This window comes from Phyllostomus discolor, chromosome 2 (assembly GCF_004126475.2).
Source record: "Phyllostomus discolor isolate MPI-MPIP mPhyDis1 chromosome 2, mPhyDis1.pri.v3, whole genome shotgun sequence".
Classification (NCBI taxonomy): Eukaryota; Metazoa; Chordata; class Mammalia; order Chiroptera; family Phyllostomidae; genus Phyllostomus; species Phyllostomus discolor.
The window spans coordinates 51,973,601-51,996,579 of record NC_040904.2 but is presented as its reverse complement, the minus strand read 5'-3'; the positions used below and the strand labels follow the sequence as shown (position 1 = coordinate 51,996,579).

At 38.0% G+C, this 22,979-nt stretch overlaps 1 protein-coding gene, 1 non-coding gene and 1 pseudogene across 2 annotated transcripts in view; 1 reads left to right on the top strand and 2 right to left on the bottom strand.

The window, feature by feature from the left end:
* Positions 1-22,979, bottom strand: part of OPA1 (OPA1 mitochondrial dynamin like GTPase) — a 93,466-nt gene that overhangs the window by 14,894 nt on the left and 55,593 nt on the right. The window contains exons 24-29 of the mRNA XM_036017853.1: positions 18,051-18,159; positions 17,484-17,563; positions 14,214-14,354; positions 12,639-12,755; positions 11,241-11,334; positions 10,626-10,736 (exon numbers count right to left, since the gene is read on the bottom strand). Coding sequence (XP_035873746.1) covers positions 10,626-10,736; positions 11,241-11,334; positions 12,639-12,755; positions 14,214-14,354; positions 17,484-17,563; positions 18,051-18,159 — 652 coding nt within the window. The remainder of the gene's footprint in view (positions 1-10,625; positions 10,737-11,240; positions 11,335-12,638; positions 12,756-14,213; positions 14,355-17,483; positions 17,564-18,050; positions 18,160-22,979) is intronic.
* On the bottom strand, positions 4,017-4,120 carry LOC114491178. Its single transcript, XR_003683991.1, has one exon. It is a non-coding gene; the product is annotated as a U6 spliceosomal RNA (small nuclear RNA).
* Positions 18,167-22,846, top strand: LOC114490656 (annotated as a pseudogene).

Here is a 22,979-nt window from a genome sequence, read left to right as displayed (position 1 = left end):
AATAGCTTTAAGGTTGGAATGACTTGAACATTTTTGAAGAAAGAAGAGACATAACGAAAGCACGAGCACACACAGGAAGTACCAGGGTCCTGAATACGGGTGGGGATTAACTTTCAAAAGAGAATGACTTTTCAGTACATTTTGCTACAATATAGCCCCTGGAATACCTGACCTATTTAAAAATAATTGGTACTAGGTTTTATTTTTACTAATGCTGCTTTCTGTCTCAGTGAATCTTTTTGAAATAAGTTTATATGAAGAAAAAGAAGAAAAATTTTAGTCTACTCTGAGAGGAGAAACCAGAAATAGGAGCAATAACGATCAACTGAAGATTTGAGGTATAAGAGAAAGCCAACCTAAGATCTCTTCATGAAAATGTGTGACAGAAATTGTGTCCCTAAGACCAAATTAAAAATCTGTTAGAATACCGTGTTACAGTGGTTATGCCTAGGTAGTGGCAACTGCTTTAAAGATTTTGCCATTTGCTCTGGCTGGTGTGGCTCAGTGGATTGAGCGCTGATGACCTGTGAACCAAAGCGTCGCCAGTTCAATTCCCAGTTGGGGCACATGCCTGGGTTGTGGGCCAGGTTCCCTGGTGTGGGGTGTGTGAGGGCCAACCACACATTGATGTTTCTCTCCCTCTCTTTCTCCCTCCCTTTCCCTTTGTCTAAAAATAAATAAATATTTAAAAAGGGTTTTTTTTTTGCCATTTATATTCTCTAACTTTCCACAATGCATATATACTAGTTCTGTGATAAAAGAAACAAAAACACCTAAAATTTCTGGCAGTATACTTGGTGAAGAGAGGTACAATCTATACATATCACACAAAGCAGAAAGTGTCGTCAAGAAAAGGAGAAATTAAACAGACTTGAATTCCTTGGCCCAGAAGAAATGATCTAACTGAGCTTCTTTCTGTAACTCAAAATAGTGAAACAGCTGCTCTGACAGAAATGAAAATGGACTATTTTCATACACAGTAGATAATAATGAAGCAGAGAAAATCTATTATCTTAAATGGGTGTATAAGCTTGAAAACGTCACTAGTTCAAGACAGATTTCAGTTCATTCGCAGATGACAGACGCACAACAGACAGTTACTGGAAGTGAGAAGAGACCGGCGAACCTCCTTCCAGTGCCGTGACGAGCGGTCCCCGTGTGGCCCCATAAAACGTGTCTCAGTGTCACCATCACCAAGAGGTTATTGGGGAAAGTATTCTGTCACTTTAAAGGTTGATCATATCATGAATTAGCTTCATCATTTCCATGACTACAATAATTAATAATATGAAATTATGCTCATTTGGGAAAAAAAAGTTTAGAAATGTATAAAATAATAAAAAATTAAAATTCCTTTCCCCTTAACCCTCTCTCCACCTACCCTGAGAACACAACTTCACAGAGGTCATCAGTTTGGTGTGCATCAATTTGTTCTTTAAGACTGAAGTTTTAAAAAATTTATTCATGTCTTGCTTAATTTTATTTTTTTAATATGCTGTTTCACAGGCCAATGGATTGTTTGTGATTAGATTGTTCTGAATGACTAGATTCAATTTTTTTTCCATCTTTGAAATGGAGAAAATACAGAAAACAATTAAAAATAAAACAAATCAAAGTTTAATTCTAAACTCAAAGATGTTATTTCATTTTGAACTCAGTCATTATGGACATGGCGTTATTAGCAAGAGAAAAATCCCTAATTCCTAGCTTTAATTCTGTGTGCTGACTGGCCTTTTTATACATAAGAATATACACATAAACACACAGCACAATAAGACATAAATAAAACCTACATTAAATGATAAAAGAAAAATTCAATCCATAAATTATTGAAGAGACCCTTCTTATCTTTTTCCTCACTTTTAATCAGTTAAAATGAGAGTTTAAGAAAAAGCACATACTTGCTAATAAGGAAAGGAGTACCAATAGCCTGTACAGAGTGGAAAATATTCTTCCAATCTTGTACCAATTTATTAATATCCTTCAATGTTGTCTTTAAAAAAATAGACTTAGGCCATAAAAAATGTGCTTGATTCTTAAAGCTGCATTTTGAGTCTGGATTTTCTCATCAATGACTAGAAAGCACACGACTCAGACTCGTGAGGTGGAATTCTGTGTGGAAACAACTATTTGCTAACACAGAGGGCTCTTCCTGGGCATCGCTTTATTCTCTGCATCTCTCTTGCTCTGGCTCTCGCGCTCAGCTGCAACACAACACAGAGTCCACTTTATCTACACAGACATACAGTAAGAACAGTCTTTCACTATCTTTCTAGAAGCTTTAATTTGGCAATTTCAGCTTATTACAAAAAACAGTGTTTAACAGAGGCACAATTTTAAAACTTAATCAGTTTTCCCCTGAAAAGATGCCTTAAAGACCATAAACACTGAGAACAAAAACCAGAAAAATGTTATCTTACTTACTTTGTAGTGAAGGAAGCATTCTAATCTTTCTGTTTTCCAAATATACTCATTTCTACTAATAACCATCCCCAAAAGTACATGAATATCAAAGGGAACAGAAATGTTCCAATCCACTTAAAAATTCCTAATAAATCTAAAGAATTATTTAAGTGTTTTGGTCAACTGGCAATTAGGAAACCACTGGTTACCAAAAAGAAGTGGTTTCTTTAGGGATGAAACCGGGTCACACATGTTGGCCAGGGAGTGGGCACAGGGTAAGTGCAGCAAACGCAGGCTGCTCTGTAAGGAAAGGGGAAGGGAGCTTTCTGGAACGACGGAGTAGAAAGAAGGTTTCTCACGGTGAGAACAGACAGCAACTTTTTTAAGACAAGGGAAGGGGGCTAATGAAGTCTGTGTTAAAAGCTCATGATCAAGCAGTCCCTGAACACATATTCAATACAATATGTAACATATAAAGAATAGTGAATTTATGGAAAAACCAAATCACTTTGCAGAATAAATCAATCATAATAAACATAAAAATATTTTTCTTAAATTGGTTATTTTGGTTGCCTACAGTGGGAAGCCTGCCTTCTGCTCAGTTAAGTATTACTGGCAGTACCTCAGTAAGGTTTTTAGTCACTGAAAGAAGGTAAATAAGTGGGGTGGAGGAAAAACACTGGTTTCGGACAGAGTGATAATGATCTAGAAGAAGGCACAGTGAGAGATATAAGACAGACAAAGAGGAAAGACTGCTCAGAAATGTGCCAGAAGCTAGGAGAGATGAGACAAGCAGTATTGAGGTGTTATAATTATTGGCCAAAGACACACAGTAACAGCATTTAGATACAAACGATGTTATAGGACTCATGGTCCTCACTATGCATGTTTACTCTCTAGGGCACCCTTCTCTGTTCTCTGATTGTGGTTTCTGTTTGTTTCTTTGTTTAAGTGCTCTCTGGGTCTATGTACATAGAAATTCCAACCCCTTCTCCTTTAAGTCCCGTTAAAAGTAATTTTCTTTGGTTATATCTACAGGAAAAAATGAACATGCTACTATAGATATAGTTTGAATAACTTACCAAATTATCAGGTCTCACGGTTTATCAGACTCTACTAAAACAAGATATATGCCAATTTTATATCAATTAATAACTAACTGTACTGCCGTGACGAGGAAGAACTCTCCAGAGCACTGGTTTGGGGAAGAGGGGCGGAGGGGCAGTGGTACAAGGGTGGCACGAGTCACCTATGGAGGGAGACTTGTCAACGCATGCATGCCAGCACCCCACCTCTGCAAAAGTAATTTTAAACATTTGACCTTCCTTTCCTATCATTTTAAATTCCAAACTCTGACTATAATAATCTTTCTAGAATTATTTTCAGTCTCACTGCTTCACGGCCACCGTTTTTATCCACAGTGGCCATCAAGCACATGGCAGGTATGGGAGTTCAGGGATATGAAGGAAATAATGGAAATTAAATTCAAGAATATCTTGAGATTTTTCTTTTCTAAATGAAGAACAACAAAATCATTCTGGTTGAGGATTCCTTCTACTTATGTTCCGACTATTTTTTATTCACTTTTTTTTCTCTATTTTTTTTTTAACTTAAAAAGTATGGAACGCTTCACAAATCTGCGTGTCATCCTTGCACAGGGGCTATGCTAACCTCTTCATCATTACAATTTTAGTATATGTGCTGCTGAAGCGAGCACTTTATTCAAGTTTTAATGTGGCATGAAGATACATCTGAACTATCCTTTAAGTTAGAATTATGCTTTAGAACTAGTGAAAGGGTCTTTTTAGATTTAAGCAGCTATGGTGCATTTTTCTTCTGATCTTAACTTTTAAAATGGTGGTATTAAATCTTTCTGCTGCTGTTCCCTTTTTATCACCATGATTTCAAAAATGTACTAGTACATTAATTATGAAGAACAAAGTTTTCCTTACAAAAATGATTTGTTACTAAGTATCTGGTAGCTCAGGGAAAAAAAGGTTTCCATCTGTAGTCTATATTTCTGTTTTTAAAGTCCAAATGGAATCTCCTGCACACTAAGATACAAAGCTTGTATCTTTGCTCCTTTCTAATTACCAAGAGAAAGCACAGGGTGGAGGATAAGAGGAGACTGGGAAAGTGAAGAGACACAAAGACGAGCCCCACCAGCATTGTATACTCCCAAGAGAAACAAACTTTAAGTTTCAAGAAACAATTGCTTGCTGTCTGGGAGATGCTCAGGCATCAAACAATAAAGAACAGTCAACAGAGGCAAGAGGCCGAGCACGCTGCTGTGATTCCTACTCTCTAATCCCCCAGCTCTACTAAAAAGGCCAGCTGTTGCCACCTCGCGTAGGGCGTCAGCAGAGCAAATTAACTGCCAGAGAAAAAAGCCACGGATATTGGAAAATTCTAATTTATCGGCCTCTTTAAGCTACACTGGTTTTAACATTAAGGATATCACGTTACAGCATTAAAACACGCCTGTGCTACGGCAGCCCAAGGAAAGGAGTTCACCAGTTTTCACATTTCATTGGTAAATGAGATGCAGATATGAAGTATTCAGTTTTGACTGAAACATATCTTCTGTGAAGTACAAGAAAAATGAATACATTGAAGCTTACTATGAAACATTTCAACCCTCATAGACTAGCTCAACAAAAAGCCTCGACTGCTCAGAAACAATTCTGTATCTGTTACAGCTGCATCTGACGGCTCTAAGCCTGGATACGTCACACTGAAGCCGTGTCTGAGTTTGGGGCACTCAGATACTTTTTAACTATGGTGGCGCTCGACAGACTATACTTCGAGACGTGATTACAAGTCATATAAAGAAAATTAACATCCTTCAATCTGTTCAGGAGCTTCACTCACACATTAGTATTCTCCTACCTAGATGTTCTAATTCTATCAAATCTTTCATAATCCTTTGACAGTTTAAACTGCAAAGCTTTATATAGTACAGGAAATGCAGAGATGATGATCATCATCACTAATATGTATGTCTTTCTGATGTGCCCTGTAAAGGGCATGGTTAACTATGAAAGCTTCTAAATATAAAGAACCATTTTATGTAATTATATTGTCCAATAGTTTGAGGTTTTCTTTTTAAATTAGTTTGGCACAGTAATTAAAAGACCTGGGCTCAAATCTCGACTTTACCACTTATTATCTATGTGTTTCTAAGCCTCCATTTCTTGATCTATAAACATGAAAAAAAATGACTGTACCTATGAGAATGCATGTAAAGCCCATAACCTAATTATCTGGGAGAGAAAAGTACTCAAATATGCATTTATAAACAGCTTCAAGTTCTGATACAAAAGTGAGAAGGAATCTATTGTAAAACAAGAAAGACCCTGTAGTTTTTAGAAAGAGAGAACTAAATGATTGGTAATGCCCTTTTAATTCCTGGGTATCAATGATTCTTTGACTATGTACACAGAGAATGAAAAGTTTAACTTGAGCTTTGGTGAACTAGAGTTTTAAAAGAAACCTAAGCTCTGAATCCTAGGCAATTGATTTAAGGGCCAAACACTCACAATAACCTAGTTAACAGTTGATACAATATTCAGAGCAAACAGTAAGAGAATTCTAGGCTGTGCTGATGAAGCTCAGTTTACCAATATCACCAGCAATTGTTACCAGTGCTGGGGGTGGAATGGAGAACAAAATTCTTTAAGAAAGTCTGTGAAATGATAGCACTATTACTTATTCTATATGATGACAATCATAAAATAAACTTCATAAATCATAAAACAGATCATAATAGAAAAACTTTGATTTAAGCTACAATACACCAATCTTCTACTCTCCAAAGAAAGCATTTAAAAACTGCAGTCTATTTGAATAAATAGGTAGGGAGCATTATTAAAAATTCTGCTGGGAATCCAAATAAATTTTATCTAACAGTGTATTTAAATATCTATTAACATCCTTTGAAATAAACTTCACTAAACTTCACTGAAATAAAACCAAGACAATTCCACCGAAGTCACAGCAGGCAAACACGAACACCGGACAGGTCCAAGTGTGGCGAGACTCTGCACAGAAGAAATTAAGGTGGGAAGATGTGCTACGCAACTTACTCAGTTGTCCATGAGGTAATGGTCTTTTGACATCTGCAGAGACCTAGTTTTCAGAAGTCTCATTTTACTCTCAATTATCTTCATATGAGCCCGATCCATTATCAGTTATAAAAACAAAACTGAACCTCTTTTTACCCTTTTATGTAAATAATCTCAGACTTAGAGAAAAGCTGTCAGAACACTATGAACAACATAATATTTCCCGAATAATTTATTGCCATTATTCTCTCAAAGCCCCAAATATTCTATGGTGTATTAGCTACAAATAATTAAAGTTTAAAAATTAACATTGAGGTACTACTACCATGTAACCCTCAGATCCTTTTCGAGTTTTACCAACTGGACCATTAATGTCCTTAGAGCCAGAAGGTCCAGTGCAGGGTCACACACTGCACGTCTTCAGTCTCTCTTAACCTGGAATAGTTCCTCCGGCTTCCCTTGCCTCTCACGATCTTGGTCTATCTGAAGACTACAGGCTAGTTATTTTGTGGACCATGCCTTACTTTGGGGTTGTCTGCTGTATTTTTATAATTAGACTTAAGTTATGCATTGTTGGTAAGAAGATGATGCTGGGTTCTTCTCACTGCATTCCAAAGGCGCCACACAGATCTGATCTGACCGCTACTGACAATACTAACTTTGACCGCTTGACCAGGTAGTACTGCCAGGCTGCTCCACTCTCAAATTACTTCTCCACTTTTCAGTTAGTTCATGCAGTGATATTTTGTGTAATTATACAAACATCCCATTCCCCATCACGTATTTTATTCATTTACTTATATAATTATTAATTTTTGGATGTTTTATTCAGTGAGGTACAATTTATAACTGTCATTATTTATTTCCATGTCCAAATTGTCCTAATCTTGGCCAGCTGGAGCCTCTGTATACTGTTGACATGTTCCCACCATTCTTCAAGTACTTCCTATTTTCCACATCTTAAGATGCCCCAGGTTCATCCGCCTTTTCCAGCTCCAGCTCTAGAATCTACCACATCTCCGAAGAGTCCTAGTTCCCATGTATGACTTCTCCTGTGAGCCTCCCAAAACTAGAAGACGTGGTCCTGCCTCTCATTTCTTTGACCTCCCTAACCCAGGCTTCGTGGTTTCATTTCACTAGTGAACATGATATCTATCTTCTCCAGGATATGAGAAATGACCAAACAACCTCTTATGCACTCATCTTAAAGGACAATCAGTTGGTGAATCTCTAAAGTGCAGTAAGTGTGGTATCATCAAACTTCACAAATCTCTACAATATTCTACCCTATACAATTTTAAAATTATAGTAAAACCTCTCTTGATTGCCTCCCTGCTCTAAATTCTGTTAACAAATACACTTTATTCTAACTGAATACTTACACAAGACACTTTGATCCATGTAACACAGTAGTAACTGTTCAATTTTAAAAGTTTTCTTGTTGAAAGTATCCACAACCATATTCCCAAGTGTCAGACTGAAGATAAACAATAAGGAAAGATACACAAGACTCTTTCTCAACCCGTGGACAAAGTCATGGCTCATCTCCCTTCGTGTGACTGGTGAAGTGAGTCACTGGGGAAACACCTGCTTCCCAGGACATTATGTGGTACGTTAACATGACCACAATTTTATACATACAGAGTAGTAAATCACTTCAAGGGAGTCATGAGTTTCTTAGCAAAACCAGCAGAACAGATGACCTGGCTTGACAGTGCACAGATCTGCATTAGTAATATGCTTTCTTTAAAGAATCAAATTGAGAATGGAAAGTGATAGGGTTACACAAAAGGCTGTATTATAAAACATGAGAAAGGACACATCATTTTTTTTAAATCCCCTAAAAATGTGTACGCTGGTCAAATACACTGAGGTATGTCACTGCCTGATAATGATGTCCTGGGGAACACAAATATATTCGTGTACGTTGTGACACGGACACCCTTCTTCCTGGCACAGCATAATTCAGCACAAAATTATGGACCAGGGGCTTCCAAATGTTTTTGAACTAATGCTCCTAATGATCCTGTGCAACAGCTATGGAGGTAGTCATTTCCACAAAGCAGCTAAGGCTCTGGGAGAAACCCTGCCTGATATAACACAGCTAACAAATGGCAATTCTGAGTGAAACACAGATCTTCTATAAGTTAGCACAAACTTTAATAGGTTGCCAAAGTGGCATAAAAACAAAACAAAACAAAAGAAAGGCAACAGAAAATGGAAATAAAAGTTAAAATGGAATATGTTTCAAAAAAAGATTACTTAAAGAAAGTAAAGGAAAAGACAGAAATGAAGAGCTCAGATAACTTAGAAATGGAGAGAGAAGGAAGAGAGAAACTGTGAAAGACAGCACTCTGCTTGGGCACAGGGTCTGAAATAGGAAAACTGCCTGCTTTCTGTTAGAGACTCCAGGGATTGTATTGTAGTGACATACATTCAGCTTAGAAATGGTTTTCAAATTTGAAGAACTTTGTTTTTCTCTTAACTTGCTGATTTTTTTTAGAGAGAGAGAAGGAGGGGTGGAGGGAAACATCAATTTGTTGTTCCACTTACTCATGCACTCACTGGCTGCTTCTTGCACGTGCCCTGGCTGGGGATCGAACCGCAAGCTTGGTATGTTGGGACAACTCTCCAACCAGCTGAGCTACCCGCCCAGGGTGAAGAACTTTCTATTCACCATATGCTTTCTTTTAGATATCAGAAAACTCAGTAGATAATAAATTTAAGTATACATTGAAAGAAAAAGTACTTTGTTTCAGGAAGCTGAAATAAGGGAAACTTGTAACAAGTTAAGTTCAAAAGATGTACCAGCCCCCAGTAATTTTATTTTTATTTAATAGAATTAGTCTTTCGCTGACTTCCTTGGGTTCTTAAAGATCTAAGGAAATCTTAATAACCAATTAAAACATCTTAAAGCTAGGAACCTACTGGCATCAGGAAATAAATATCCCCCACCCAAGACAAAGTGACAAAGCAATTAGTAAGGTCCAGCTGGAGTGGGGGTAGAGGACGGTGCAGCACAGAAGCCCAGTGCAGGGGGGAAGCCTGGCCCAGTGTAAGGGGATGTTCACATGGGGCTGCCAGCGGCCTGGCCAAGGGGTCAGGGGAGCATATGTTTAGGAAGGTAGTCTGGTGCAGGGTGTTAGAGCACAAGAAGGATGAAGAGGGTGTCTCCACGAAAACACAGTTTGGCTTCAGGAGGGAGGGAGTCCTGGTGCAGGGCGCAGGGGAGATGTCTGCACAGAGGGTCAGAGCATGGGCTCAGTAAAAAGGCCTCCACGAAGAAGGGCAACGTGACATGAGATGTTGGAGCCTAGATGAGGTGAAAAAAGCACCAACACGGTAGTGGCCTGGGGTCAGTGATGAGAGCTGGAGCTGGGGGAAAAGGACATTTGTTCAGTGAAGGGGAGAGTGGCCAGTTTAGGTTCATACAGAAGGACTGATAAAAATAAGTAAAGATATTAATGTTACCTGAAGCCAGATTTCTCATCAGAAAAAGGGAGTTACAAGTGTGGAAAAAAGGAAAACTAGAACAAACCCTGTATTACTGCATTAAAATGGTGAATATCAGTATCAGCTTACGGTTTTCAATATAGACACATACATACGGCTAGGAATATAGGTGCAAACGTGTGTATGTGTCTCTCCCCGTGCACACGCACACATATAACAACACTGTTCCCCAGCTCTTTCCACTGAGGGGGTCTGGGAACAGTGATATTCCAGCAACAATGAGCATGTCTAGTTCCCAGCCTTGATTTCTAATACCATTCTCAAGAAAATAAAATAAAAAAATTAAAAAGCTGGATCAGGGAAGTACAGAATGAGCATGGAACATCTTGTTACATGAAAGGAAAATGTTAGGACAACAGGGGAAACTTGAATGGGGTGTGAAATTAGATGCAGTAATGTGTCCGTGTTAACATCCTGATTTTAATGGTTGCATTATGGTTGCCAGAAAACCCGTTTCTAAGAAACATACATTAAAGTACTTGGAAGCAATGGGGCTTCAAGTTAGCATCTTTCCCTCAAATAGTCCAGGGAACAGAGTTCACTGTATACACTTTTCTGTGAGTTTGAGATTCAGTGGGTCAACAAACAAACAGAAACAGGCACGGGGAAAAGGCAGTGAGGTGAAAGGCAGGAAAAGCTACTCACTGAGGTCTTCAGCCAGCTGAACTCGTTTACCAGTGAGCAGCTTCACCTTCTTCTCGCTGTCTTCAGCAAAATCTTCCAACACTTCTTTAACGTTTTTCTCTAATCGTCTGACTGTTTAAAGTAAATAAAAATGCTGAGGAGCACCACTTTTAGGAATGCCCGAGGATGTGGAATTAACAATATATGAAGAGCAAGTTCTTATTTTTCTCATCGCATTAAATCTATTAGGTTCAGACTTCTCACAGTTATATGGAGAATATTTACCTATTATACAGCACTTTTAACAACATAAAACTAAATACATATCTCAGAGAAAGTCATATGTTCCAGACCTAACACTTTAACAGAAGCACAGATTTCTCAAAAAACCAAGTGATGCTTAGTGGTCCTTTTCTAACAGAGTTTTTGTGTAATAAAGAGAGATTCCTGGTATGTTTTAACTCCCATCTTTTTCAATTATGATTTATTTGCATTAATATTTTAGGGGCAAATAGTAACTTCCAGTTTTTTGAATGAAACTACTGTAAAGGAAGTATTTCAGAATATTTTTAACTATGGATGTTATTACTATTATTTTTAATGCCAAAGTCAGAAAATAGTTCCTCTGTGGCTTACCTTCAGTGTTTGTCAATTGTTGCCTTAAAGTATTTGCGGTGATTGCAAGCATGCGCTGTATTCGCCAAAATAGGACAACATCATTGCATTCCAACTGCAATATTAGGTACTTAAAATTACCAAATGCAAATGTAAACATAAATTTGATCATAAACACAATAACTACTACAGTGAGTAACTACAGCCTGAGCTTTAAATAAAAATATTCAGATTTACCCAACATATCTACTCATATTCCTATTGTAGATACAAGCTACTGAATCTTTTCTGTACAGGATCTATCAAATTCTTCATGATTTGGATTCTATCTACCCCACACCTAAATAACTTTGCTTTGATTCCAATAACAAAGCAAACAGACTTGAGAAGTAAGGCATTTCATTATGTTATATACAAGTAGAAATCCATAGCGTATTATATAACCCTTAATTTGTATTTAGTTTCAACTCACAATCATGTTAAAATTGTTCTTAGGTTAACCTCTTATCTTTGAGTATATACTAAAGAAACTTTTGAAATTCAGTTGTATATGAAAATAAATTAATGATTTTTTAAAAAAGAAGCTTTTCTGTAAGAGGTCTTCTCAACTATTTAAATGATGCAAAAAATTTTGCCACTTTTTACATAGGTACATTTAAATGTAAATTTATTTTAAGCTGCTGAAAACTCACAAGGAAAGCACTGTAGGGGTCTCACATAAGATCACAGATTGACAGAGCTCCTTCAGAAGGATACATTAAGAAATATTTCTGCTTTTAAGAAAGTGCTCAAAAATACATCATCTCCTGCCACCTAGAGGTTATTTTGTAAAATGTGGCATTAAACTACAACTGTCCAAGAACTTGCGAGTTCTTAAAAGAATTATTTAAAACAAGACTTTAGTGATATAAAGAAACAATTAAAATTACAATATAATAATAGGAAACTAGCACAATAAAAAACTGTTTTCAGTATAATTTCTATTATGCAAATGTAGGATTATGTTATACACATACAAAAGTTGAACAAAAATATACAAAAATTTTAATTGAAACACTTCTAGGTCAAGGATTATAGAGGACTATTTCCTTTTGCATGTTTTTTTACAATTATTTATTGCATTAATGTTGTACAATGGGAATGTATTATTTTCTAACATACACATTTTTTTAAAGTGGCTTAGTGCCTATTGTATGCACACACAATCTTAGAGGCACTGGGATGATGTGCCTGTAAGATGCAGGTCCTACCAAAGTGGCAAATATCTTTGAAAATATATGGATTAGGGTATTCTTTATATATCACACATTTTTTCCAGAAGATCAAAGGACTTAAAAATAATGCTAAAGCCTGTTTATGTTTAAGCATTTAAAAAACTATTGCTAAGAAACATTTCTACTTGTTTTTTAGAAACCTCACCTCAGAATCTACAAAATGCCTTTGGTAGTAATAAAAGCCTCTTCGACAAAGGTTACAGTGGTTTAGAGCTGTTTTTAAGAAATGTCTTCTGTAAACTTGGTGCCAAGTGTCCTTAATCTAAAATGAACAGAACAAAACAAACACCGAAGAGTTATTATACACTCTTCAGGTTAATCCAACACATTCTGAAAAGTCATATACAAGCATATTTATAAAAAAGTTAATTAAAACCAATGGCAAAGTTGTTATTCTACCAATCTTTCTTATTCATGAATTTTTTTTCGAGACAAAGATTAGATTTAGGTTTACTACTACTCCCACCAGTTTATGTACTTCAACATCTGCAGTGCTTTTAACAAACACTGCTGCCACATTCAGATTACTGTCTTCCAGAGCAAACAAGGTAGGGATTATCTTCCCCTGATTCGAGGTAAAGATTCCAAGGCAAAAAGAGGTTGTAAACCTTGGACAGAGTAGGACTAGGATGTTGGTCTCGGGCATGCCCATCAACCCACCCAAAACACTTCCTTTCTGGTCACTACATTTCAGTTCCTACATCAGTATGACCCACTCCACGTTACTGCTATATCCTCTTTAGAGTGTTCAAGGTTCCTTCACACCACTGTCTTTTTTAAAGCATAACAACAATAACAACAAGTATCATCAACACCATATGACAATGAAAGAAGTTGGGCTCAGAGAGATTATATCAATTATTACAGGGAATAGTACTAGCAAACAAAATGAAACTATTCTAGAATTCAAATCTCCTGACATCTAGTCCATCCACTATTCTTGTCACAGTACTTTGCTGCCTATTTTATAGCTTTATAAAGTGCACTGAGCAAAGTGTCTTTTGGAAAAAACCTGAGATTTTCTTGCTCACAGAAAGTGAGTATTAAGTGTTAAGACATGCAGCCAATTCATATCAGGAATGTGGACAAAGCCCCTCATACTATATTAACCAAAGTATCAACACCTATAGCCACATAAAATTTAAAAGTATCAAACTAATATAACTTACTGTTAGTGAGAGCTAGGGCAATGTGGATAAATTAAATCTACAGTCAACTAATAATTTCACATAATCATTAGTCTTAATTTCATTTCAATTTATAAATTAAAGCTATATGTATAACAGCTTTAACTGTTTTGAATTTCAGGTTTCTTTTCTTGTTCTGACCTGTGGTGGAATTTAAAATAAGTATACTCATTTCTCAAATAAGAAAACATAAATAGAAGGTAATCTTTAAAAGAATTATATGTGGCTCTGAAATTTCTTTTATGACTGTTTCTCTCACTATAATTACTTTTCTTGTTGGGTTTCACTTAAGCTAATATTACAATGAGGTTTTGATCACTTATACCCTAACTAGGAAACACAGGCCCAGAAACAGTTTTTTCTTTAAATTTTCCCCAAATAAGCATCATGAAGGTAAGCAAAAAGTAGCCCATGGTGTAATTATTTTTATCCTCATATTTTTTATAAGTGAGGAAAAAGAGAATCCGAAGGCATTGTCCAACAAGAAACAGAGATTAAGGAAGCAAGTTCATGCTTTTTGGCACATTCATTACCAGGCTTGGATCTACTGTTACTCCTCGGGATTCGAGGTTTTTTCGGACTGTAGTTATCTCATCACTTGCAAGATAAGCTGGGTGCTCCTCATTACATTTCAACATCTTCTCCAGTTCATTCTTGGTTTCATTGTGAACACACTTAAAATATTCAAAAGGAGATGGTGTTTACTTGGTTCATGATCTGGCACACTTATAAAAACACAGTCCCAACTGTAATGAACACATTGCTGTTGCACAACAGGGGACACAAGCTCAGGTGACACACACAAGAAAGGACACGGCGCTCTGGCTTGTGTGAGTACAGGGCAGCGTGGGATTGGAAAGGAAGGACGGAGAAGCAAGGCAAAGCAAAGTAATGTTGATTTAGCCCTATTTTCTGTATTTTACTTTTCTAAAATATTTCATTCTTGAAGGTACAGTAACTAGCCATCTTACTGTGGACTTTCATTCTTGACCTTAGAGTGTGATTTTAGTCTGGGAAACAGGACCCCAAGTACATGAGAAGAGACAGTGTTGCATAAATGCCTTATATCTAAGAACTAGATGACTATGAGCCTTGTAGTATCTATTGGCAAGTTTCTTTTCCAATAAATTAAATATAAAATTCATAGTGGGATTTTTAAAAAGTCTTTTCATTAAAAAATCATGGTTTAGATTGCTTCTGTAAGGTGCCTATTATTCTTAAATTCACTTTCAGTCTCTTCTCTGTAATTGTTCATCATCTCTTCACCAAAGGAGGAAAATATATATACACTAGTGATAGGTCTGGAAATAAGACTTTTATACAGTGTCTAGTGTATCTTTTCATTTTCCAATATGTCTTTTAAAATTGCATGGTTAAAAGAGCTTCAAATTCACTGATTGAACAAGTTACTACTACAGCACTTAGCCTAAACTATACCAGCCTACGGAATCTGAGCATTTATATAAAAATAACACTTAAACACAAATAATTGGTGTATAAACAAAACTAATCAATATTCTCTGAAAACATGACACTTTAGAAGAACTATTATTTAATAAAGAGAAATTTCACTGTTGCCTTAAATATCCGCTATTTGGTCTGAGGTAGGACGGAAATCTCCAGAGAGGACATTCCCCAGCCCTTCCGGTCCTGTTTTCACTCCCACCCGCGCACCTGCCCCATCCCACTCGGTCTGCAGGGCGGCACTCCTCTCCCATCTATCCTGACCGAGATCTGCATTAGACCAGCTCAGACAAGGTGAGAATTTTCAGAGATAGGCTTTTCCTAGAAAACTAAGGAAAAAGTAATGCCACAAAAGCACAAAACAGTTTTCAGAGTATGGATTTATCATGTTTAACACAGAACAATCTTAAGTTTCTTTCCCTGCTAAATCTGATCACTCAAAAGGACAGAGAGAACTGTAGATGGCTGCCTAAAACTTGCAAAGTGAGACCCAGAGACATTCCCAGCCTCCTCTAGAATCTGTTCCTACTGTAATTTCCAGGTATGAGGTCTAGAACAGTGGTTTGCAACTGGGAGTGGGAGGGTTAGCAAGGTTAGAGAACCACAAAGAACTCCACAGGAGTCTGACAGTAGGCTTTGTTTTGAGAGAATTAAACAAACATACACAAACACCTCCCAGGTGATTCTGATGTACCCCCTCTATGATCCAAATTAAGGCCTGTGTTCTAAAGTGATCCTGAGTCTTACATATGCCCTGCCCTGAAACCCAGGGAAGGTGAATGCTCTTCTCTGAAGGGTTTCCTTATTCCTCTTCTAGGACACAGATATGCATGTGGCCTTAAAACGAATTCTTCTGCTTCTCTTGAAGGGACCCCTATGGGTTTAAGTTCCTGAGAAAAATAACTTACAACCAAGAATCATTTCTCTCTTACAGTGTTTGGCAAAAGCATATTTACCACAAGTTGCTGAGGCAAGTTTTGCCCTCATTAATTGTCTGGAGACTCTAAGCCTATTGCATTAGGACTTGAGGGTCAGACATCATTTTTCTTCAGTGTTTATTTGCTGTACACTGCTTTTATTCCAACTAATGCCTCCTTCTGTCTCAAAGTCAGAAACCTCTGATGGGTCCCCTGGAAGTTTCTTCTGGCAGACCGCCTGCTCTCAGTCTGTGTGTATGTACAGCAGGGACAGCTGTCGCACCCGGAACGAACACAGGCATAGCCCATCATTACCTCGGTCCGCTTCTCCAGCTTCTCTCAGTCTCCTAAGGACTCTTTCTTTCCACAAAAATCATTTCAGAAAAAAAGATGAGGATACTGTCCCTTCAGTATTTTAAGACAAACTGGGACTCATCTGATAGCTTATAAAACAAGAAATAAAAGAAACTAGAAAAAAATAGGTGTTGATCATAAAATTAAACTGACTCTATTTAAAATTAAAATAAAATAAATCAGAAAATAGGAATAATGTGTAATTTGGTAATATTTCATTCTCTTTAGCTCCTCTTTCAGTATTTCCGTATCTCTATCTCCCTCTCCAATCACATGGACTCAGAAACAGCAGAGTGGGTCAGATGCACCTCTTCTTCTCCTCACTCATCACCTCTGGCCTTTATGCATTCTCGCTCTGTATTCTGTCTACACTCTTTTACTTAAGGAACGAACAAGAATGAGACAGTGGTGTAAGACTGAATGCTAGATAGAAAAAAAAGCCACAGCAATAGGAATAAAAAGAGTGGAGGATAGGGACTTTAATAATTTACACATTTTACCTCTTTTATGCATTTGTAAAGTTATTTACACCATTTTGTTCTTCTGAAGTGCTCATTAAATGTAAATAAGTGAATTCCAAAATTCTAGTTCCTGTCTGAAATTTTATACTTATTTTGTGAACACAAGAACAAAAAGTGTAACAGAACATAATTTAAATAGACAACTCACAAAAAAAATCCAAAGATGATAAAATAGTTAAAAAAAGTAATTATATTTTTATTCTAACCACATTTATTCTACATCCTCTGAAATCCTTGTTATTCTTTTTCTTTTTTGTAACTTTAATCTCCAATTTATCCTAAACAGGAAATTGAAACGAACAAAGTGACCACAAAAGGGGCATTTTTCATCTCCCCTTTCTTTCAATAGCACAGCTACTTCACTTATATCTTTCATGTATAAGGTAAACAGTTTACTGTTTATTTTAAAGATTTTATATCTAAGGAAGGCTGACACAAACATTTGAAATTATTAAGACTGCTCTAGAGACGTGCAAAGGTTATATTTTACTGCTTGAATTAAAATGAATAAAATTTTATCATCATAAGAACAGAGATTTGTTTTTACCTGTTCTTGGGTCCGATTCTTCCAGTATAACCATCTCTTTTTCCAATCTGGGCCTACCATGTTTTCAATTGCATTTTCAGCTAAAAAATTGTAAAAATTCTTTTAAAAAAATTCATAATGAATTTTATCATTTACCAAATACGCGAATTATAACATAATATTCTGGCTTTCTTAACTACTTTAAGGTGATATATCAATATAAAGTCAGTTGAAATGAAGAAAAATTATATGATTGATAGGGTGAATATATCAGAAAAAATTTAATTATATGTTTACAACCTATGAAAAACACAATTGCTTGTAAAGTTCTCATAAGCATACTAGAAAACACTAAAATAGTTTGAATATAGCTTTTTAGATAATCGGCACTTATAAACATGTTTCTAATTTATTTAATATTTTAGTTACTAAGCAGTTGACCAAAAAAATCCCACAAATAATATTCAACTGCAGTATTAACAACAAAGACGTTGAAATACTAATTTTTTAAACAAATGTTCTTTGAAGTTGGGTGATTCCTTCATCACTGGGAATACTCAGAACTCAGCAGCCCACGTCCCGACTTACTATCCTTGAGACGAGCCTGCAGGGCCTCTTCCATGAAATAAATAGCTGCGTCCCACTGCTGCTTGTCAGAGATGGACCGGTCTTCTAGAGCATTGTGCTGAATAACTCTCTGAAATAACATGGAAAGAAAAACAGTTAATTTGATCTGTGTCTTATTGTTTAGTAACTTTATTCAAATGGACAGCTAAGCAAATATCCAAAATAACAGATGTACCTAGAACAACATGAAAGTATGTTCCTTCCACACAAACACAGAAGGTCCTATTATCTGCCTATTTGTCAGCTTTCTGTCTAAAAAACAACCGGAGACTTTTCTCCTGCCCAAATTAAATGAGCTGACCATCTTTAAGATCACTGTGGGAGAGGGGGTCATATTACACCTTTAACTACATAAAATCCTCATCTAGAAAACCCGAGTGTTCAGGAGTCAACAATTCAGTCCATCTCTACCTCTCCTTTTGGTCATATGACTTATATGTTAGCATTTAAAAAAAAACAAAAAGGGGAAAAATCATAACCTTTATCTTATTAGTAACAGCAATGGAAAATGTAATGGAGGAAAGCTTATAAGGTCGAAGCACTCTTAAGTAAATGCTATTTATTGTAAGAAAATTAGTTTCCAAATTTTGTGATTAGTGAATGAATGAGTGAATATGGCACTATTCTCTCCCAAAGCCAATCTTAATAAGGGTGCTAATAAGAATAAATACGAAAACAACTATTTCTTCCAAAAAATTATAATTATAACCAGTCCACAATTAGCTATGCATTTTCCTAAAAAACTGCTTCATCTTATCATTCAACAGTGCCTCTCAACTGTCTGAGCAGAGCAGGTGCCTAATAAGGTTTGATTACGGTGATGAGAATGTCAAATGTAACAAAAGATTTTATCAGGTGGTGGAGGTTTGGAGTCAGGTGTTATAATTAAACCAAATGGGGCTTATATCCCAGCTACAACAATAACAATATACAGTATGCTTAAGAACTAAACAGGCCTAGAAATTTACTATATTTTTGTGGGAGAATGGGTGACAAGGGTAGTTTCCTGTGTTGCTGCCAGAAGGTTCGAACAGCTAGTAGTAGCTCATGGCTAGAAAACTGTGAGGCAAAACAGCAACCACAAACTGGCCAGGGCATTAGCTGTGGCCATGACTTCTGATGTAGGCTCTGCCTCTGAATGGAACAAGGAATCTGACCAGTTAGGAGCAGATACAACCAAGGAGAAAATCAGCAGAATCAGTCATGTGATCCAGAAGAGGAAAACGATTCCTAATCATCTCCTCCAGCTAAAAGCCCATGTAGTCCACACCACCTGAGGAGGCAGGAGAGTCTGTCTGAGAGTAGAGGCATTTCTCAATTCATAACCTGTAACTTAAGAAACAAAAGTCCTATAATTTAGTAGCGGCCAGAGATGGAGGAGACAAGAAAAAGCCTACCCAAGCTTGTGGAAGAACAGGTTTTAGATACACAGGAATCTTCCCGAAGAAGAGGGGCAGGCCAAGGGTGATGCTGAAGAAACAGCTTCGAGGAAACAATGGGTCATTAAAGTTGGTGTCGAGGAAAGACACCTTCAGTGAGCAGTACCGACGCACAGCACGCTGAAGAAGGAAGGAGAGAGAGGAGGAGAAGGTAAAGAAGATACAAGAAGACAAATCAGAAGCAGCAGCAAAAAGGGAGACAAAGAAAGTGTAGACCAATAAGCTAAAAGTAGAGAAGGCTGCTCAAAAAGCCATCAAAAAGACCAGAACTGTAAAGTGACCCTTCTAGATGGCCTCCAATACAGTTGGGACCTGGAAAATATACCTAAGGGTAAGTGTTACTTGAAAAAGTGTGTGCTCCTCCTCTTGGAGGACTACTTTGGACTTTTGTTTCAGGAAATCCATGAGCAGAAAAACTGGCTAGATCCCGCAAGACAAACAGAGACAACTGCTGAAGATATTGCCAGATACTTCCCGTGCTTTCAGCTCCGGCAGGACACTGCCTCTGTCCATCTGCCCTGCCCTTTTGTGACTGACACCCTCCCAGTATCTCCACACTACAGGCTGCTTGGAGACTATGACCCGGAAGAGCACGCCAGTCATGACCTCAGTGACTTCATTTTGCCCCCTCCCAGATGAAGGAGCTGGAAGAGAAGGCAGTAGAGCTGCAAAAAATGCACAGAAGCTTATCTCCAGCACAAGCTGATTCTCAGTAATAGAAAACGCAAAGAGGCTTTCCATGTATAGCATTGACCTACATCGTGCCAAGGACTCAGAAGGTGTGAACATTAAGCAGGGCCTGTGTGCTAATGGGCTCCTCACTTACAAAGACTGAGAATCAATCATTTTGCTTGGCTGAAAATCTAGAAAATTTCCTGTTAGTGTAGTAACTTTTACATTAAGGTTAGGCCAGCAGAGCTGGAACACTTTGAAAGCACCACTGGATCCAAACTGCCGAACCGGCTGTGGAAAGGCTATGGAAAGTGTATGTGAAATATCATACTTTTTATAGGCTTGTGTCTTGGGCAGCCAGCCACCGAAGGCCAAATTCCTGACCTTAGGGTCCAAATTTCACTACAGTGGCTGCACCCAGGCCTAGACCCACCAGGCAAGTATCCGTATTGACAGGCCAGGGCAAACTGAATAAGCGGGTCTCTAGGATTCTGGATGGAACTCTACTGGTGTTGTGGACCAAAGCCTTATCCACGAAGGATTTTCCTGGTCCTGCTGGGAGGTTTCAGCACTTGGCTGTGGAGTTGTCCGCATTGCCGTGGTACAGAATGAGGATGGCAGAAGGGACATCAGAAGCCCCACTAAAGTCCCACATGTACAACTCACTAAAAAAAAGAGCTCACATGAGACTCTGAATGTAGAGAAGAAATAGGCAGGGGTTGGGAAAGATGAAAACAGTCACAGAAGAAAGGAACAGTGAAGAGATATCACCTGGGAGTGGTCCTGAGGAGATCTGTAAGGTGGAGCCTCTGACACAAAGACTCCACCTCCCTGTCTTCCGAAAGCAGAAGCGGCAGTGAGGGCGAGGAGGAAGGTGGGGGAGTGTACGGCCCCAACACTGTGTGACTGAGGGCACCAAAGAGGAAGAACAGGAGGAGTATGAAGAAGAGGTGGAGGGAGAACTGGGGCTGAGCAGCCAAGAGGGTAGAGAGGGAGCAGCCAGTATCAGGAGCCAGCCCAGGCAAACGGGCAGGTGCCGGTGTGAGCACAGTAGAAACAGTGACCCAGGAAAATGTGGGCACCCCAAAGACCTCTGCAGAGGACAGTGTACACAAAGGCACTATCAAGGAAGATGTGAGCGAAGACACAGAGGACAAGTACCAGTACCACGAAGTTAATGGACAGATGTCTTATGCTGACATTGATGTATTGCCTCAAATTATTTGTTGTTCAGAGCCACCCATGGTAAAGACAGAGAAGGTAAACACTTCTGATGCCCTATAAAGGACAGAAATCTCCACCAAGGAAGTCCCTTTTGTCCAAACTGACACCAAAGCCATCACAGGAGTCTCCACAGATTGATGGTGGGGCACCTGGTGGCTCACACATGTTAATAACGGTACAGACCATCACATCGAATTCTGTGTTGACAACCACAACCACACACATCACCAAGACTATGAAAGGTGGGATATCTGAAACCAGAACTGAGAATCGCATCATGATCACAGGAGATACAGACGCTGATCATGAGCAGGCGCTGGCCCAGGCCATCAGGGAGCCAGACAGCAGCGCCCCACCTGCTGGTCACGAGAGTGGTGCAGCACAAAGAAACGGAGCCGCAGGAGGGAGAGCAAGTGCACAAATCCATTTTTTAAACAACATTCAACTTCATGAGCCTGAAGAATTTTGACCACTTCGGTCTTCATGCCATACCGCTACTCCAGCAAATTTATACTGCGAACGGTCACAGTGACCAGAAGCCTGAAGGATTAAAATGCCAGCACCAAACCTTACCTTAACAGGTCTGGCCTACACTGTTCCTTTGCATTTTAATATATTATTTTGTTTTATAACCACTTCTACATATTCTTGGTTCTTTCTTTTTTAAATTAGGGAGATCTATTTTGTTTCCAGTTTACTTTGTGTACAACCACCTGCTTTTTCTGGCTCATTTTGGTAAGATGCTGTTTACCTGAACAGGTGCTATTGTGCAGAAAGGAAACTGACTAATTTAGGTAACGACTTTCCTTCTCCCAGATGCTTCTCATTGAATTCCCACTGAATTACAGTAAATATTTAGAGTTTTCAGATTGCAGTAAATAAATTGTATGAAAACAATATGAATTAAAAACATTTCTTACAGCTTGAAAATTTTCTAATGTTTGAGAAATTCATTGGGGATATCTTTTTACATTGAACCCTTCTGACTTTCCAGTTCTGTGACTTTTTACTGTGAACAGAGTCAGAAGCGACAGACTAGACATCAGGAAGAATTCTGCTGACCACGCGCAGTGTTGAGACGCTGTCGCCCCACAGAGCCAGCACTTCTCAGACACGCACTCTTTGGCAGCATTCCAGAACCAGGAGCGAGGAGAAAGAGAAAACTGTTTCTTCCCTTCTAAATATTCAGGCTGCTTAAAACTTTAGTGCTTTCTTTCTTTACATGTCCACATTTTGCTACTTCCCATTGCTGGAGCATTTGTGTAGAACACTACATGCAAAGCTGACCTTCTGTTACTGAGCACGCCTGTCTCGTTCAGATAGTTCGGTAATTCACACAGGTTTGAGGACACTGGGGAGAGGAGTTGGTAGAGGCAGGAGCGGTTTTTTGATGGTTGTAAGAAAGCTAGACCATTTAAAGCTGATACCAGATGCCTGATAAGGATTTATTAACTGTATTGAACATTTTTTCCTTTGCTTTTGACTCTGTATATAGTAATTATGCCAGATTAGATTTACAGCAGCTTTAAGTTGTATTAAATGGCATTTTGCTTTC